This window comes from Mytilus galloprovincialis, chromosome 6 (genome assembly GCF_965363235.1).
Source record: "Mytilus galloprovincialis chromosome 6, xbMytGall1.hap1.1, whole genome shotgun sequence".
In the NCBI taxonomy this organism is placed as follows: Eukaryota; Metazoa; Mollusca; class Bivalvia; order Mytilida; family Mytilidae; genus Mytilus; species Mytilus galloprovincialis.
Genome location: NC_134843.1, coordinates 35,079,687 through 35,098,714, shown reverse-complemented (window position 1 = coordinate 35,098,714; position 19,028 = coordinate 35,079,687). Strand labels below are relative to the sequence as shown.

The window sequence follows — 19,028 nt, the reverse complement described above, 5'->3', positions numbered from 1 at the left end:
TCAGCCACGTTTGAAAGAAACCTTAAATTGTATTCCATTCAGTCGCTCCTCGTGAGATAAACATGTACACACACTCTCCTTTTCCTATTCATCTATTATTGTCCTCCCGCCATCAAAGTATCAACATATTTCGAAAATAGTGGAGTGAGTTAATTCTAGATTTACATATTTAGGATTTAATGAATGAAAACCAATTAGTCTTTAAATATTACTTTTGTGAGTTATTCAAACAAAATAAACCTTTCAAAATACAATTAGAAAAACAGATTAGAAGAAATCAAGTGCACAATATGAAACAATAAGATAAAAAAATAAAAATAGACAAACAATAGCCTTTAGAAAAACTAAAGTGACACAAACAACACAAACACCAGGAGTGTCTCAGCTAAAGTTGTCGCTTTGACACATTCCCCATTTCTTTTCTCAATTTTATCTCCTGTCTAAACTGCTAAACAACAGGGACTGGTTATGATTAGTAAAATATGGTTGAAATTCGCATGATGTGATGTCCAAATGGAGAAAAATATGTTTTATTTTAACAATTTCCAATGATGTGTTGTTACGATCATATGTTCTGCTTTAGGATACATTATTTACTAAAAGTCACCGAATTAGTTTTGTTTCCCGCCCCCTTTTTATCCCCTAAACCTCTACATAAATTCACGTGAATATAAAATGTCATAAGAATATACTTGGCCATATACGCAACACATACCCAATTACCTGCGACAATAATAGGAATGTAGACCGAAATAAGCGGGAGCTGGCGAATTTAAAAGTTCATAGTTAAATACATAGTCAATCAGAAGTTATTAGTTGGTAATCTGTTTACTCAGTCTGTGTGTTATATCTATCTTTACTATAGCAAAGTGGTATGCTTTTAAAAATCTAATTCACAAAACGACGGTATTTATTCAACATTGTAACATAATGCAGTAGCTAGTATTGATACGACCTCTGTCTATTGTCCTGTAACAAATTTAAAAGACCTTCAATACGATGAAGTCATCAATGACTTATACAGTTTAATTAATGGATCGGTCATTTAATATAAAAACCCTTCAAATTCAATCTTTAACTCATATTTGATTTTAACGAATGGAGTTAAACATGGGAAAAGGACAAATTGCTATCTCTGCATCAACAAAACATGCCAGTGATACAGGGCTTCACAGCCCGAGGTATGGAAACGGATCTCATCTGACGCCAACAATTTCTGTTGAAGACTTTTGCAGTGAAGAACCATTTAGGTCACGGCCGGAATCAAGGACTTCAACCTCATCAGTAAGTTCTGGCTATCTAACAATCCAAGGACAACGCAAAAGTAATGACCGCAGACCTAAATCCGCTGACACCTATCGACGGAAATCGGATAGTTCAAAACAAACTATTGATAGTTTTAGTCTTAGAAAAGTAGCATCTGAAAACATTCTGTGCAGCGAAGCTGATTTAAAAGAATGCAAATGTACTTGTTCATCAACTAGTAGTCTAACAAATACCGGAGTTTCAGGAAGCCAGCTGGTATCATTTTACAGTCTTTGGAGAAACAACTAACCTAGAACTTTAGGCAAAAAGGTTGAAATCCCTTCTTATATGCAGAGAAAATCAGATTATAGAACATGCGGCTGCAAAACCAGACTATATGAGAAAACATGTTCTAAGGAAAAATCTTTAGAATGTTACTGTCATGAGGTTTAAAACGGACATACTTTTCTGGTGCTTGTGCAATAATTCATACGAATATTTTAATGTAAGTTATTCGATTTTATATTGTTTTGTTTGTATACTTTGTTTCATAATAAATAGAAGTTGAATTGATTGCATGATTGGTCATTCATTTAACTTTGATGCTTGTCAATGTATTTCTTTCTTTTCATTATCCAGTCGTAGTTTAGGAAATAAACTAGCCAGTCAAAATTCATTATTCCACGAGAAAACTGTAAATAGAGATTCCACGGAGCACGAGTTACTCATCTGGCAATCTGATAGTAATTACTCAGAGGACATTTGTATCATAGCTTCAATAGATGAAATGTTATAGTAGTTCACTATGTGATCAATGTACAACAATTGTATATATAGGCGAAACTATGATTTTGGGAAACAGACTAGCTACGATATCAATGCCTTATTTTCTTTCACTTGATACCTAGTGACTCAATGTAACCCCTTTGAACCTCGCTTTGGAAAACATGCCGGGCAAACTGATTGATTTCCAGGGCTTACCTGTAAGAAATGATTTTTTAAATAAGAGACCCAAAATGATATGAAACGTAGTGAACTATACTAAGGTACTATTCCGAAAAAAATAAACATGATGTTAACAATACATAGGCCTAATGCATGTCTAGGGCTGTTTTGAAAAAAAAACAAAATGTATATCATAAGAATCATGAATTAAAATAAATTAAAATGTATGGGGAAAAAATCTAAATCATAAGGACTGAGAACGAGATGCATACAGAAGACGTAAGTTAACCAAAAAGAAGTCTTTAGTCAGAAGTAAAAACACAAAAATACTGAACTCAGATGAAAATTCAAAACGGAAAGTCTCTAATCAAATAGCAAAGTTAAAAGCTTAAACACATCAAATCAATGAATAACAACTATCATATTCCTGACTTGGTACAGGAATTTTCTTATGTAAAACCTTGTTTCTTAGCTATCTAAACATCTTACTTTTATGGCAATATCATCAAATTCCATTATATTGACAACGATGTGTGAATAAAACAATCAGACACAATAGGGAAAAATTTCAAAAATTATGGTACAGCAGTCAATATTTTGTTATAATCTGCAATCAGTATAAAAACAAACAAGTACGTAACAGAGAAGAACCACAAAAATGTAAAGCAAAAATGAAAGACAAGAGTATTAAAAGTTACAATAACACAATGACGGTATGTACAAGTACAGAGCAACGTCATATGTAACAAAGAAACACAAAAAGGCATATAGACAAAGCACTTTAGCAAAAAGAAAAAAAATCAAGATTATGAAATTTTACCATGCTAGCACAATAACACAATGACGGGATGTATAAGTACAGAGCCACGTCATATGTAACAAAGAAAAATAAAAGAGGCATAGAGACAGAGCGCATTAACAAAAATGTAAGACAAGGATACAAAAATTTACCATAGCACAATGGCGGGATGTTAAGAACAGAGTCACGTCAATTGAATATCACCAAAAATATACTAAGCGGTAAAAGTAATATTCAAAAAGACAAATCAGATAATCTTTAACACGTTATTAATATGATAAACAACGTCAGTACACATAATCTATACTTAAAGACCATCGTTTATAATTTGTAATGTTGATACGGAACATTTATCGAGTATCTTCCGTTGCTTTTTTTTGGGGGGGGGGGGGGGACGAGACGTTCTTTGTCATACCACTGGTTCATCAATTTTCTGCTCAGACATTGGTGACGTTTTCAAAAGTCTTAATATAGAGTTAGTTGGAATATTGCTACTAAGAATGGGAGAAATTGATAACTTAGCATTATTTTTCCGCTCATGTTGTTTTTGTTGTAAAATGCCGCAAGGCTGCTGTATAGAATATTATAGAATTATATGTTTGAATGTATAAGACTTAAACTCATAGTTTTCGGCATATTATGTATCTTTCTTTCTTCATTGTTTTTTTTATAAGCTTATGTTAATACCAACAAACATTTAATCATTTAAGGTTTACACAACAACGAGAAATAAACACTCAAATGTACTTCTGTCAATTTTTATTCTCAAAACACATGATATTCTTTATAATATTTATACATTAATACTGCATAAAAGGTTAACAGGACTTAATAAAATAAAATGTCAGTACAAAGACCAAACCAACCACTTCACCTGACTCCTCCGAGGAAAAAACGTACGGGCAAAGACAAATAAAGAACAAATCAGTAGAATAATAATTTTTTGATACATTAGGCTGTTGGCTTCCTTGTTGTTAAAGGTCGTATGGTGACCTATAGCTGTTAATGTCTGCGTCATTTGGTTTCTTGTGGAGAGTTGTCTCATTGGCAATCATCCAATATCTTCTTCTTTTGTTCTCTTAGCCATACTTCCCTTCATTTTGAACGAATAGTAAAGACCTGATATTCTGTTAATTTCAGTTATTCCCACGTCAACTGTAATAAAGGCATGATTCAAATCAGTGATTAGATGCATATGTAGTACACGTTAGAGACATTAAAGTTTGTTATTACTGCAAACAAATTGTAGAAACAAAAATCGGAATTGCATTTACTCTAAATGGAGTGTGTCATGAAGATTGACATAAAAGTGTACATCTTACCAAACAATTTCAAGATCATATCCAGTAGCAAGTGTTTAAACATTTATAAAAGATACCAGGCTTAAAATGTGTTAGGTCACACGCGAGTTGTAGCTATTACTCGATTTATTTCACTTGACTGGGCGGAGTTTCACAGGTTCCCTTATAATAAACCAGTCCATCTATAAATAGGTGTTTTAGAATAAACTCATCAATGAAGTGTCCAGTAATTATTTTGTAAATTCCTTTGATGACACTGATAGGATATTAGAAATCAGTAATAATTATAACAGCAATCATCCTCATCACACACATCTTAAAATAGACTGTCCTTATGCAAATTAAAACGTAAGCTCCGCCCGATCAGTTGAAATAACAGTGGTAATATATAAGACACATAAATGACTACCAGAATGAAAAACTGAAATGTTGAATAAAAAAGCGTGATGTCAAAAAACGGCTAGATTTATGACTGGAGGTGGGAAATCTTTGCGTTTCGAAGATATTTCATAAGCAGAAAATTTATAGTAAGTCACTATATCAATTATATTTCATGTTAGTCTCTGGGCTATAGATTACCTAAACCCAGTGGGTGTTAAAACTCATCAAATATATCAGGCCTATACATTGTTACACTGTATGTGTGGCTTCTCTGTTAAAAGGCAAGAACCTGAATACTGAAAATAACACAATCAGGTTTATAGTGTCAGATGGACAATGATAAATATATAGGATCTGTTTCACTTTGCATGGTTTAATATGAAAATAAAATGTGTCTGACGGTATGTTTTGTGCCTTCTACTCCAATTTCAGCGACATAGAAACCCAGATACATTTTAAGTTTGACTTAGAACTTCATAGAATTTTGGTTAGATAACTGCATTAAAACATGGTTAAAGGGTGGAGCTTCAGAATGTGCTTGAACAAAAATAACCGACACTAAAGCAACAATTTACTAAATATTGCTGTTAAGTAAAGGTTTTCAATACACACACTTGAATCAGGATGGTTCACATTTAAACATTGCACATAAGCATACCCTAATACTAAATAGATGAACAACAGGAATTAAAATGCAAGAATTATAATGCAACATTAATCTAAACCTTGTTGTTTAAAATTAACATGGCTGAAGGGACAGTTTGTCTTTTTATTTTTAGCCATGGTGTTGTCAGTTTATTTTCTATCTATGACTATCCCTCTGATATCTTTCGTCCCTCTTCTATCACAAACAATGGCAAAGCATAAATACTAAAATAACATATCTTATAAGAAAACTTATTATCTAAAGTATGTCACTGAAGATTGACGGAGTTTATCATGTTGATGATGCTTTATATGTTGCATTGAAGAATGACTGGGTTGATGAGCCTATTCAGAAATCTTGATTCTGAACCTATTCAGAAAACATAATCACCAGGAAAGTAGCATTTTATCTTTCTATGGTACAACAAATTTTAAATCAAATTGGAAGGAGCAATAATGGTGATATTAAAGCAATACGAGAGCCAAACAAGCAGACAAACCACAGTTCAGTCTGCCTACAGATAATTAAAAAAAAATCAGACCAACAATTATGTACACTTTATTGATCTCAAAGAAATACAAATAATGAACAGATTATAAAACAGGAAAAATCAGACAAAAAAAAACAAAATTCACATGTAAAAGTGTAGTTACTATTTCATGTTAAGTACATTGATTAGACAAATTATCAGACAGTTTTTAGTTTATCATTAATAGTTACAAGATTGAATTAGTAGTGCTATCCTTACCATTACAAATTCAATTAAAATCATATATGGAAATCAATTATACTAAATGTCATAAGAACAGCATACAGTAATACTTGACATTTTTTATTGCTTTGATATATCAGGTTAGATTTTTTTTCTCATGTAAATCAATTTCTTATAATGAATTAGCAATGATCACAAATTTATTAAGGAAATTGTTTTACCTGAAAAATTCAGTACCTCATATTAAACTTGGGACAGCTGTAAAATAGTCCTTCAGTTCAAATTCTTAATTAATAAAAGTTTTGAAGAACACAGTAAAACTTGTGAACAAAGAAAAGATCATTGTAACTACACATATAATTTGACTTTAATTGCTCTTGTCAGTTTCTATGAGCATTCAAATTTTTACTGTATTTCAAGATAGCATTTCATAAATTAAACCAAAGCTACTTTACAGCAATAGACAAACAAGACACTCAAGTCACTAACCATGTACAGCTGCTTCAGTAAAGCCTTCAATAATGAAACAAACAAAGCACTCTTCACACTGAGCAAGTCAAAACAAGTTTTTGGTAATGTAATAAATATATGGCTGCCAATTTTACCCGAAACATGAAATCTAGCACAAGAAAAGCAATAACTATGTATTGTGCTGAAGAAAATGACAAAAAAAAACCTTATCAACGAGGTGTAACTTTCAAATAAAGGTAATCACAACACTATTTGGAAATTTTCTTAGACTGAATCTTCTTCACTCAGAAGATATAGCAATTTTTATGGTGTTAAAATTTCAGAATTTTGCCTCTTAATTCAATTTTATCAGGTATCTATTTTTTTGTATTCCAGGCTGTGAGAGAAGATAAAAAATTCTTTCAGGGTTCAATCTGGTGGATAATGTACAATGTTCCTTTTTTTTTTTTTTACAGTATATCTATTTCTGATACCTTTAACTCGACATAAAAACCTAACTCTATTAAGTGCTGACATGATAATTATCTTAAAAAATATAATGTTGCAATTTATGTGTTAGTAAATGTAAAAAAAAAAATTATCAGTGAGGTGAAGATCCAGTCTTTACGGTGAAATGCTAAATCTACAGGCCCGCAGCTCAATTTTTGAAAATTTTTAGTTAGATTCTGTTGGCCTGTAGGCATGGTAGGTCTGATTTTTACAGGCCTGAGAGCAATTTAACCAGCCTGGGCTGCCACTCTTTGTGAAGACTAGATCTATTTTGATTTGGGTTTTTTCTACCAGTCACCACAACCGAGTTCCTTCATTTAGTGTTTTAATATAAAACCCTATAATACAGATTAAAAGCCTGAAGCACATGTAATACTGATCTAACAATACAACATACATTGAACACAAGAAAATGGAAATGAATTTAAGTACATGATAAGTTTGTTTAATTATATTTAAAACAATGCTTAAGGATGTTCGCTCCCAATTTTTGTGATTTTTTGCCAAATTTCCGGAATCCTCTGGTTTTATCAATGTATTAACATTAAAAAAATTTGCCCACTTACCCCTACTTTTCTTTTCATATTTTATTACATATTGTTTAAAAAGCCATATTTCAAAATGTTATGAAATCCTTGTTATTTTTTCATAGTTTTTACAACAAAAAAGGTGCCATCGTTAAGTGAAAGAAAAGTCTAGAGAAAATTATTTCTCGCCAAATTTCCAATGGATTGTATCTGGAAAACAAGCACATGGACCCTCCTTTTTTTTCTGCTTTTTCAGTTTCTTTATTCACATACTATCAATTTAAAACAGTCTTTTAAAAAGCTTGTTATTATTTAACAGAGTAGCGTACATCCTTTTAAATGAAGTTTCTACTGAACCATAATAGTTGTCTCCTTTACTGAACAACAAAAACTAATCAACTTGTCATTATTTTGGTTTTATTTAATTGTTTTCGACTCAAAAAATTATAACAAATATAACAAACTGACAAAACATTGTTTTGCTATGAAACAATACAAAGATGATGAATGAATGATAATTATTAAAAGATGTCATTTATTTTTAAACATAAGAAAATCATAAAATTATTTGCGAGTCATGTTTTTTAAACAATAGGATTTTTGGCTACTTTTCAATCTGCCTTCCATTTTTTTCCTTGCATATAATCATAAAACCATACTTATGCATCTCTTCAAATAAGGGAACTTCTAACAAAAGTGACCTAAAGTCATTACATCTTTTACAAGAGACTGACTTGAAGGCTGTAAAGGTTCTTTAAAAATAGTACATCACATTTCTTAAAGAGTACAATAAAATTCACTTACAATTATTTCATGATATGAACTTCATATGTTAATTTAATACAAAGGACCATAACTTACAGAAGAGAATTTTCATCAATTATCATAAAATCTGATGCTTAAATAATTAATTATTAATACTGCACCATAAATATTTTTGGCAGTTTTTATTCAATTTTTCCCCAAATACACATGCTACATCACCATCCATTTACATAGGCATTCAACTACATTACATACATAATTAGGTGAAAATAAATTGTTCCTAACATTTAATTCAAGTTTTCTTATGAATTACTATTTTCATATTACTGACTTTAGCTAGACTCCTGAATTTATAATTCTAGACAGGTAACCTACAGAATAATTTTGTTACCAGTACTGTTAATCAAAATATTTCTTTGAATAAAAACTAATCAAAAATGTTGAAATGGTGGAATGTTTTTACTGTTCACTAAAAAAAATCTACAGGTTTTGAAATGACTGGTGACAATATACAAGTGCAGAAATAAAAGCATGTAATCTTTACAAAAAGTTGGAAACAGCTCAACACAAACACAAACAGCCAAATACCAAAAATAGCAAAAATACTAAAATTAAAAAAAAAAAGGTTTCTTATAACAAAATTATAACATTAATTGCAGAGTGACTATTCTTATGATAAAAATCATAACAATTATCTTGCTAGAAAGTTTCCATTGATTCAAACATTAAGAAGATCTGTTTGGTTTGCTGAAAATACCTAGGATTCAAACTGTTGTTCATAAGAAATATTGTCAGATATTTCAAAATAAATCCCCAATCTCAAGTTTTTTATAAATGACTACACCAGTTGACCCGTGGTCAATCCACATTGACATCTTAATCTAACAAAACATTATAATCATGAAGTAATAACATTATGTGACATAGGAATATACAAGAAAAAACTTGAATTTAAAAGTCCTCTATAGAATACCATTTCTAATAATTCAAGCTCTTGAATAAAAGGTGTTATAAATTCATCAACATCAGATACTCCATTCATATAAAATGAATAGTTCTAAATTTTACATGTATCAATTTAAAATTTAATTTTAATTTGTATTTTTTTTACTATGTTAGTTTGTTGATGCCAACTCAAACAGTTCCTCAAATATTTTCTTCATTAAAAAAATAAAAATCTATTTCTAATCTATGTACAAAATTCATGCAAATAATTGATCAAACACAACAGGCAAATGGTGTTAAATAAAACATCGGTGGAAGCACAAAGCATAAATCAACATACCAATAATTTATAATCAAAACTTATATATACAATATTCACAATTATATTTACAGATAAAAATTCATAGAATTTTCAAATTTAATCTGCTTAATAAATTCACTGAATTTCTTTGCACTTATATATATTGCATTCAACTGTTCAAAGCTATGTACAGATTATGCATTGCGAAAAGAAACACTTCTTAGAAAATATGTATCCCTTACCTACATGTTTTATTAAGTTAAAACCTACTAACCACATGCATACTCTTGGTTAAAAATTATTCAAATGCATGTTCTAACACGGACATGTTGAAAACAAATTATACATTGATTAACATAAAATATTGAATTATCACTAGTTCTAGATATCATTAAAGAACTATAGCCTTTCTATGAAGTCAATACAAGGACAAATATCAACCTGAAAGAACTATATCCACCAAAGACAAAGTCTGAGGTCAATATACCTCTTAAAATAGGTAAATCGTAGTATTGACTTGAAAATAAGACTATAATTGTTATTTTATTATTGCCAGTACGCCAAAATCAGAACAGAAAATTCATTTGATTGGCTATAACAATTGCCTCACAAATTATTGAGGTTTTTAAATTTTAATCATTCAAAAATTGCAATATCACTTTTAAATTGACATTTTGAGTCTATCTTTGAAAATACTGTTGCACATGTGACTTTTTCTGAACAAATCAAAATACTTAGATTATACAAAATAACAATATATTATCATATTATAGCAGGACAACCTTTCACGTAGAGGACTTGGAAGCATGTCACTTTTAACAGAAATATTATATCAATTATAAATATATCACTAAAATGAGCCCAGTTAAATACATACTGCAAATTTTTAAGACCTTTTTATCAACTTGTGTCAACAAAAAATTGGAGAAATGACTAGCTTATTATACTTATTGCAAATGCTTATCAATGCTGAAGCAAGGTTTGTTTCTCTCTGCTAACCAAACAACTAAAAGCTCATGTTACCCAATCAAATATTAAATCACTTTCACAATTATTTTTAAATGTTTGGGTGTTTCTGCTTTTTGGTTGGGTTGCTGACTCATTGACACATTCCCCATTTCCATTCTCAATTCTATCATTTAGTAATTTATGTGTCTTATATCTTAGGGTTAATTTTGTTAGACATTTACCATAATAAAATATTTTATTCAGAAAACAATCGCAAATCAAAGCACAATCTTGCAGTTTTTTTCTATGTTTATCTATTTTCTTTCTCTTTGAGATTCTTAATTTAATAATGTTGAATTGATGCAAGATCTAATTTTACTATAATGTCTAAAACTGCATCTGTTGATGTACATATATATATATGTATTAATACAGCTAGCTACACTGAATAATTAAAAAGACTATCTGAAAAAACTGATATTTAAAAAAACTTTGTAATTTTGGGATGGCATAAATGTTTGCACCCCTGTAAACTCTTAATAATGAAAAAAAAATATTATACCATGTCTTCCCTTTTAAAGATTGATTCAGACAATCTGTATTGACACAAAAAAAAGAATCTAATAAAAAAAAAAAGAAGATACAATAACTACAAAAAGAAAACACCAAATCACATTCAAACTATATAGCTGACACACACATTTTTTACTAAAACACAAAAATTGAACTACATGTACCGTAAACCAACTTATTTTCAAGTTCAGCTCCTTACATGGATTTAGATGGTGACTTGAATTTGTTATTTTGTATTTTTATTTAAGCATTCAAACAAGAGAAGATTCAGTTTTAACTTATTTACAACTTTTTGTATTCCTGTTCATTTTTCTTTTTCTACTCAAGAAAGTCCATAAAAATACATTGCTTATAAATACAAGTTGGTTTACACTTGGTAGATCTGAATTCTGAATCAATCCATTTAAAGAATTCATAGCTTAATATTTTTAAATCTTTGACTATGTTAGTATGCCTGTAACACCCTGTGATGTGAAAGATGACTTATATATCTATTGTGGTACATTAATAATTTCAGCTGTATTTCGATTCTGGGTAAGAAGATTTGACTCTCTTTTCAAATGATCCCTTGATCTCCATAACAGATATCCATAGGGATGTATAACACATAAAATATACAACAAGAAGTCCTAGAAATGCTATTAAAATTGTCTTATTTCTACACATTTTCACTTGTACTACTTTAGCTCCCGACACTTTTAGACTTGCAATGAAGAACATTAACACCACTATAACAATTAGAACTGTGGACATCATAGAACCACTGCTGGCCATCATCTACAATAGAAAGATTGTTATACAATGCTTTTTCAAAACCATTTTACCTTTATAAAATATCTAAGCTTAAAAAATTCAAAAGCATTTTGCAACAATTTAAAAAAAAAAAAAACTTAACATGAACAGATTCATCAAAGAGGTCACGTAAGTATAAGTAATATGTCATTTAGATAAATCTGTTTGATGCTATTTAAATACATAATCAGGAATCATCCATATAAACTATGTTGTCTTCGCATTCTCATAGTGTTACCAGACTTATATCAGTTCAAATCATATGTTTAGAACCAACCGGATACAGAAAATGGTCCTAATTGACTTAAATAGTTTGATGAAATAGGAATGTATTACATCTTTCAATTCATCAGAAAAACAACAGTACTTTCATTAAACCTTTCAATCTTTTATACTAATTTGATCTGACATTTGATTGGAATGTAAGCTAATCAAGTAACATGAACATCTGTTATAAAATCATAGTATTAATATACTATGAATTAATAATTATTCGTTGGATTCTTATTTTTTATGGATATCGTGGGTACAGGACAACCATGAAATTCGATGTACAACGAATGAATTTTTTTTATAGGCTTGTATGCAGACCTGGGCAAAACCATGAAATTAAATATCCACGGATATACAAGTTTTCCTTCATCCACGAAAATTGGTAACGACGAAAATAAATGAATCCATAGAATACAATATTTTCAGATTTTCAAATTTGACTACAAGCACTGGTAAAGACACAAACCTGATTACAATCACCCTTCCCTCTCTGTTGTACGTGGACATTAATCTTCTCGTACTGAATTACATCACGATAGCATCTACCTCCAGTACAATTCCGTTCACCATCACGGTCATGTCTACGGCCTCTACGTAAACAATAATCTGGTCCACTTATCATCCCAACCTGTAGACCTCGACTGAAATTAAAACATAATAGATAGATACTTTATTCTCTAAAAACTAAATACAAGTCTACAGAGAATCATACAATATAAATACATTGGCCCAAATACATAACACTGTAACTCTACATTTCAATTCAAACATAATAACACTGTAACTCTCATTACAATTCAAACATAATAACACTGTAACTCTACATTACAATTCAAAACTAAAACCACCACTTTTAAAACATTTAGGTTAGAGAACGAAAAAAAAAAACTAAACAATTTTCTATTTATAAGGGACATAACTCAAGAAGGATAAGAGAATTGAGAATGTAAACAAAAGGTCAGCTTTCTTTATGTTTATTAAGAGGCATAATTCATGAACGTTAAAAGTGATGCCACCCAATTCCAAACTTGTTCTGTGTTTTGTGGTGATCACAATTATGTATAGGTTTGATAACATTTGGTGGAGGCAGACTAAAATTTAAGAATGAAAATCAATTTTTGGGATGGATGTACACAACTGACAGAACAAACATGGGTAACACTTAATGGCTGCTCTGTTACAGCAGGGGCATAAAAATACTATTAAAGCTTAGATTCTAATTGAAGTTTGAATTTTAAAGTGAATGTCATGATAAAATATGACCCCGTCATAATGCTGATGACTTACATACAAAGTATGAACGACCTGTCAGTAGTACTTATCTTGAAATTGACCTGATTAGAAAACTTAACGCTAGGGCGTTGAAAATGACACAAGTAAAATTAACAGTCATCAATTCTCATGATTGATCTATTAATTGTAAAAACAAATGATTTAAAGGTCATTTATATGATCATATTTGTTTTGTCTAGTTGCTATTGTGTTGAAGTTCAGGTTTCCTGTTATAAGTGTGAATGTCAAAGTGGTTCAACATCATTGTTTGTTATGTTTACACTCTCATGTGAATATCCTCATTTATATAATATCTCAAATCCAGAACAATTGATGTAAAATCAAACATTCTACAATGTAATTTTATACCTATATTATATTCGTGTTGTTTATTCTTTAGTTTTCTATGTTGTGTCATGTGTGCTGTTGTTTGTTTGTCTTTTTCATTTTTAGCCATGGCGTTGTCAGTTTGTTTTGGATTTATGAGTTTGACTGTCCCTTTGGTATCTTTCTTCCCTCTTTTAACATGTTTTCTGCAGTTTCCTCAAGTTCAATCTTGACAAAATACTAATAACGACCTTGACTTCTCATGAGGGTCTTGCAGTCAGAATTATTAATAGACCTACCTTAACATTCTACATCTATGTTCAGTCAGTCGTTTTCCTGCAGCCTCTACATCGCGGACTTCTTTATTACTCCACAATCTTTCTGCAGGTGCTGATGCTCTTGGCCTAAATAGAGAAAAATCAACTTGAAATTATTCTCATTTTTTTAATGTCAGAATTCCTTTAGGGCTTTGTCTGGCAATCGAAATTTATACCTTTAACTAATATTTGGGCAAAACAATCAAACTGTTTCATTAATATAATTTTATAAAATATTTAAACGCTATTATAAAAACTATCTTTCTTTTTCTATTTCCAACTATGAACTTTATCTAATTTCACAATTCATTTCATTTACTGATAATGTAATTGCTGAAAAGTTACACATATTTGAGTGACATTTAAATATAATACTTATGTGTTCTTTGCAAAATATTGGGGGCTCTCTACAATTTCCATTTACAAAAGAACTGTATTTGTTCAATTATGACTAAAAAGGTCTTTTTCAACTCAGCAGGGTTCTCGCTAAGGCGAGTCCATAAGTCCTGGACTCATCAAAATCTGTCTGGACTCACCATTTTCAAAACTGGCGAGTTCACAGATGCATCAAGATTGAAATATTTTGCATAAACTGAACACAGTTAAACACAAATATACTCATTTTATAGTAAAAGTTTAAAAGTTATCTGAATTGAATGTCATTTCATTGCTTTGTTAGGCAATGGAGACTAAAATATTTCATTATATTGCGATAAATATCTTCTTCTTACTGTTGGACTCACCATGACCTAAAATGACGAGTCCCTGGACTCGCCTTCAAAAATCCTTAGTGAGAACCCTGAACTGATTTTTATAATTGTAAATTCGTTTTTATGTTGTACTGTAACACCAGCATCTCAGGTAAGGTAAAGGGTTGGGATCCAACTAACATATTTAACCCCACCACATTCTGTATGAATTTCCCTGTCCCAATTCAGGGGCCTATAATTCAGTGGCTGTCGTTTATTGCTGTGTTACATATTTATTTTTGGTTCATTTAATGTGTATTTTAAAATTTGGCAGCTAGTTTTCTTATTTGAATTGTTTAAATTTGTCATTTCGGGGCCTTTTATAGCTGACTACGCTGTATTGACATTGCTCTTTCTTGAAGGCTGTACAGTGACCTATAGTTATTAATTTCTGATTCATTTGGTCTCTTGTGAAGAGTTGTCTCATTGGCAATTATACCACATCTTCTTTTACATGATCCAATTAACTGAACATAACACAGTAAATGTTTATTTAACTCTATTTAGTCTTTAAAACAAGTAATTCACTCATATCATTAAATCCACAGTAAACAATGTAAATGTTAGAAGCCAGAAACCTACCATAAAGTTGTCATCAAGTTTTCATTATCAAGATATTCTGCCCAGATACAGGCCTCTCCTCCTAATACTTTCTTCTCATTAATTTGATATCCTGTAAAATATGTAAATAATTATACTTTTGGAAAATGACTGTTGTGACTTGACAGAAGAAATTAAGAGAGAACCAATTTGGCATACACAGACCTGACAACTATCCCGATTTATGGAGATATTTCCCGTGGGAGGAGTTGGCTTGACTTTTTAAATGCTAAAAATATATACTCCTTACAAATCATAGTGTCTTTTTAAATATACTTTAAGCATGTGTAAAAATGCTCTAAATCCTCTTGTGTCTAAAATCTCAAGTTAAAGATTTTTTTTTCAAAGTCGGCAGGTATACATAAAAGATTCTTTTTCAGTTTCATATTTTTATATCATTACCAGTCTTTTTTCATATCTGCCCTGTTCTAAACACGAGGTAAATTCTGTGAAAATAACAGGGCAGACATATATATATATTAAATGGGGGATATCATTCTATTTATCACTTATGTATGAACATCAATGTTATGATAAATAAATGAGCTTTGTTACTTGTGAAATATCTGTTAAACAAGAATGTGTCCATAGTACACAGATGCCCCACTCCCACTATCATTTTCTATGTTCAGTGGACCGTGAAATTGGGGTCAAAACTTTAATTTGGAATTAAAATTAGAAAGATCATATCATAGGGAACATGTGTACTAAGTTTCAAGTTGATGTAACTTTAACTTCATCAAAAACTACCTTGACCAAAAACTTAAACCTGAACTTTGCACTATCATTTTCTATGTTCAGTGGACCATGAATTTGGGGTCAAAACTATAATTTGGCATTAAAATTAGAAAGATCATATCATGGGGAACATGTGTATTAAGTTTCAAGTTGATTGGACTTCAGCTTCATCAAAAACTACCTCGACCAAAAACTTTAACCTGACGGACGGACGGACAGACGGACGAACAGAGGCACAGACCAGAAAACATAATGCCCCTCTACTATCGTAGGTGGGGCATAAAAATCAAAACATCAAAAGGAAGTTCAGTACAAACTAATTCAATGAATTGGTTTCCTAGTTATCTTGCTCCTGTGAAAATTACCCTTTCACAATTTTTTATGATGACATTATGCAAAACTGTCAATATCTTTATCAAATGTGCGTTGAAACTATATATCCTTATTCTATTTTAAACAAATTCAGGTAACATGTACCAATAAAATTAATTGAAAAGGTTACTACTGAAGTCCAAGTTTTGCTATAGGAAGCCTTATAAATCAATGAAACAAATCAAGAAATGTTATTTAGACACACTTCCATTTGAACCACCCTAATTGATTGAATATACGATATACATAGGCAAAGGGCAGGTTCAAATGGAAGTATAGCCAGATGTCGCACTTATACACTTCCCCATGTGAAGAAATGGTAGAGTTCATATTAGGCTTATGGGAAATAAAAAAAATAAAGCAAATGAATCATATATATGAGAAGTGCACGATTTCTGTTGATTCATTATATATTTTCATTGGTACCAATTTTTGTGGATTATGGAAAACTTGTTTTTTAGTGAATACTTGATTGCATTGTTTTGCACAAAAGTTTACATACAAGTTTATATAAAAAAATTATTCTTTGTTGAACATTTAAAAATTTGTGGTTCATGTTTATCCAGAAAATCAATGAAAATTGGTATCCAACAAATTATAATGAAACCAAAGTAAATATCATTTAAAGCAATTCTACCAAGAATTTTTCTAAATCTTCCCATAATTGTATAATTTTAGAAATAAGAACCAGGGTTTTCAAATCCCAAGAGAACACTTATATATCAAAGTAATTTCTGGAAATAATTCAAAATATTATATTCTTCAGAAAAATCACAAGTCTTTATTTTCAGGGGAAAAAAACATAACTTCCACAATAACATATATTTTGCATGTTTTCAACGAACTTTCAAGTGTTATTACACTTTGATTTCACGTATACAATGGATATGTGCTGATTTGAAATAGAACAATGTATTCTGATGCTAGACGTGTATGCTCTATTATTTTCTTATTTTGGCATTTGAGTCCATGAGATAGCCACATTACTATTTATCTTTAAATCTTTTGTCTAGCAATAGACACTATTTCATCAAGACCACATGTTAACCTAAAGATGTCCTTTTTGGCTGTTTGCTGATTCAAAAATTTCAAACTCACAATTCATTTTATTCATTTTGACAATAATTCAATATTATTGTGATAGACCAATCTTACGTATACTCAATTCAGGGTTTTTATATAGTGCAAATAACAAAGGATTCCTTGAATATTAAATCTTCATTATGCATATAGTTTATGCATTATCATTGTATATAACAGTGTTGAGACTTGAATATGCTCCGAACTTAATCTTTGTTGGGAGTGGGTGTGCAGGACTAATAGGTATAGGAGTTTTAACAAAAGAGAAGGTATGATTCGAATCTGGCCCTAAAATAAAATTTATTTGAAAAATTTCTTGAAATAAATGTTGTATCTATATACCTCCATACTCGCACTTCTTTCTTATTTAAACATATACTATTTGAATCATCTATTACCATTTTTTTTTATTTCTTGTATTAATTAGCAGTTGGCTAAGTAAGTCCCAAAATATACCTTCTCTTTTCAATGACATATTATAAGGTGACAGTTTTTTTTTTTTTTTTTTTTTACAAATATGGAATTCTTTCAAACATACTAAAGCATTTGGGAGTGAAAAAAAAAGACTTAAGAAATTTGATTCAAAACAATAAAGTCCATGTGGTGTCACATATTTTCCTTTAAAGTATCACATCATTGCATAATACTTAATACTATGAACATGGTATTATTAAAAGTTAGACAATATATCTTTTTCTTAAAATTGAAACAACTGTCATACAGTTTATATACTTTCAATCATATATCCGATTAAAAAAAATGTGTTTCTAAAAGAGAAATTGTGTTATACATATTGGGTATTAAAGATATAACAAAATAACAGAATACAACATAATAAAGAACAAAGCATACAAAGAACATAAGCAAGATAACATGTTATTGCCACTAGGAGTTACCTGATTCAAACTCGTCTGAAATAAAGCCATATATATACCCTCAAACCAGAAATATTCAAAACCATCTTAGAATTTTCCTCAGTGATCAGTATTTTTTTTATTTATTTTTTAACAGCTTGTCTTATGGTTTGAAAAATTCTTTATTACCATTTGTTTGTAATCTTATTGGGATTCATTTATTTCAATGGGTACCAAATTTTCATGAACTGAGGGAATAATATAATTTCCTGGCAATTTGATTTTCATTGTTTTGACAAAATCTGCAGTTATGCTTATCGAGTATTTGTACTATGTTGATAATTCAATCTATGTTTCACATATACCCCACAAAAATCAACAAGAATTGGTATCCCACAAAAATTCATGAATACACCTTATTGCTATTTGGAAATCTGTGATGCTTGAACTGAGAATCTGCCCCTCTTGAACTATTAATGCCATACAACAATAAATTTTCTATTGATTTGTCAGAAACTTTCTAATATTACATCCAAATTTTACGGACACCTTTGAGATGTTGAGTAATGGTGGACAAATAGAGATAAGGTGTATCAAAAGTACATA

At 30.3% G+C, this 19,028-nt stretch overlaps 1 protein-coding gene across 4 annotated transcripts in view; it reads right to left on the bottom strand.

The window, feature by feature from the left end:
- Positions 1–5,859: 5,859 nt before the first annotated feature.
- Positions 5,860–19,028, bottom strand: part of LOC143079461 (uncharacterized) — a 73,181-nt gene continuing 60,012 nt past the window's right edge. For all 4 annotated transcript variants that reach the window (XM_076254806.1, XM_076254808.1, XM_076254807.1 and 1 more), the window contains 4 exons: positions 15,361–15,451; positions 14,012–14,116; positions 12,580–12,754; positions 5,860–11,825 (listed from right to left, as the gene is read on the bottom strand). In XM_076254806.1, the coding sequence (XP_076110921.1) occupies positions 11,562–11,825; positions 12,580–12,754; positions 14,012–14,116; positions 15,361–15,451 (635 nt within the window). In that variant the 3' untranslated portion in view covers positions 5,860–11,561. The remainder of the gene's footprint in view (positions 11,826–12,579; positions 12,755–14,011; positions 14,117–15,360; positions 15,452–19,028) is intronic.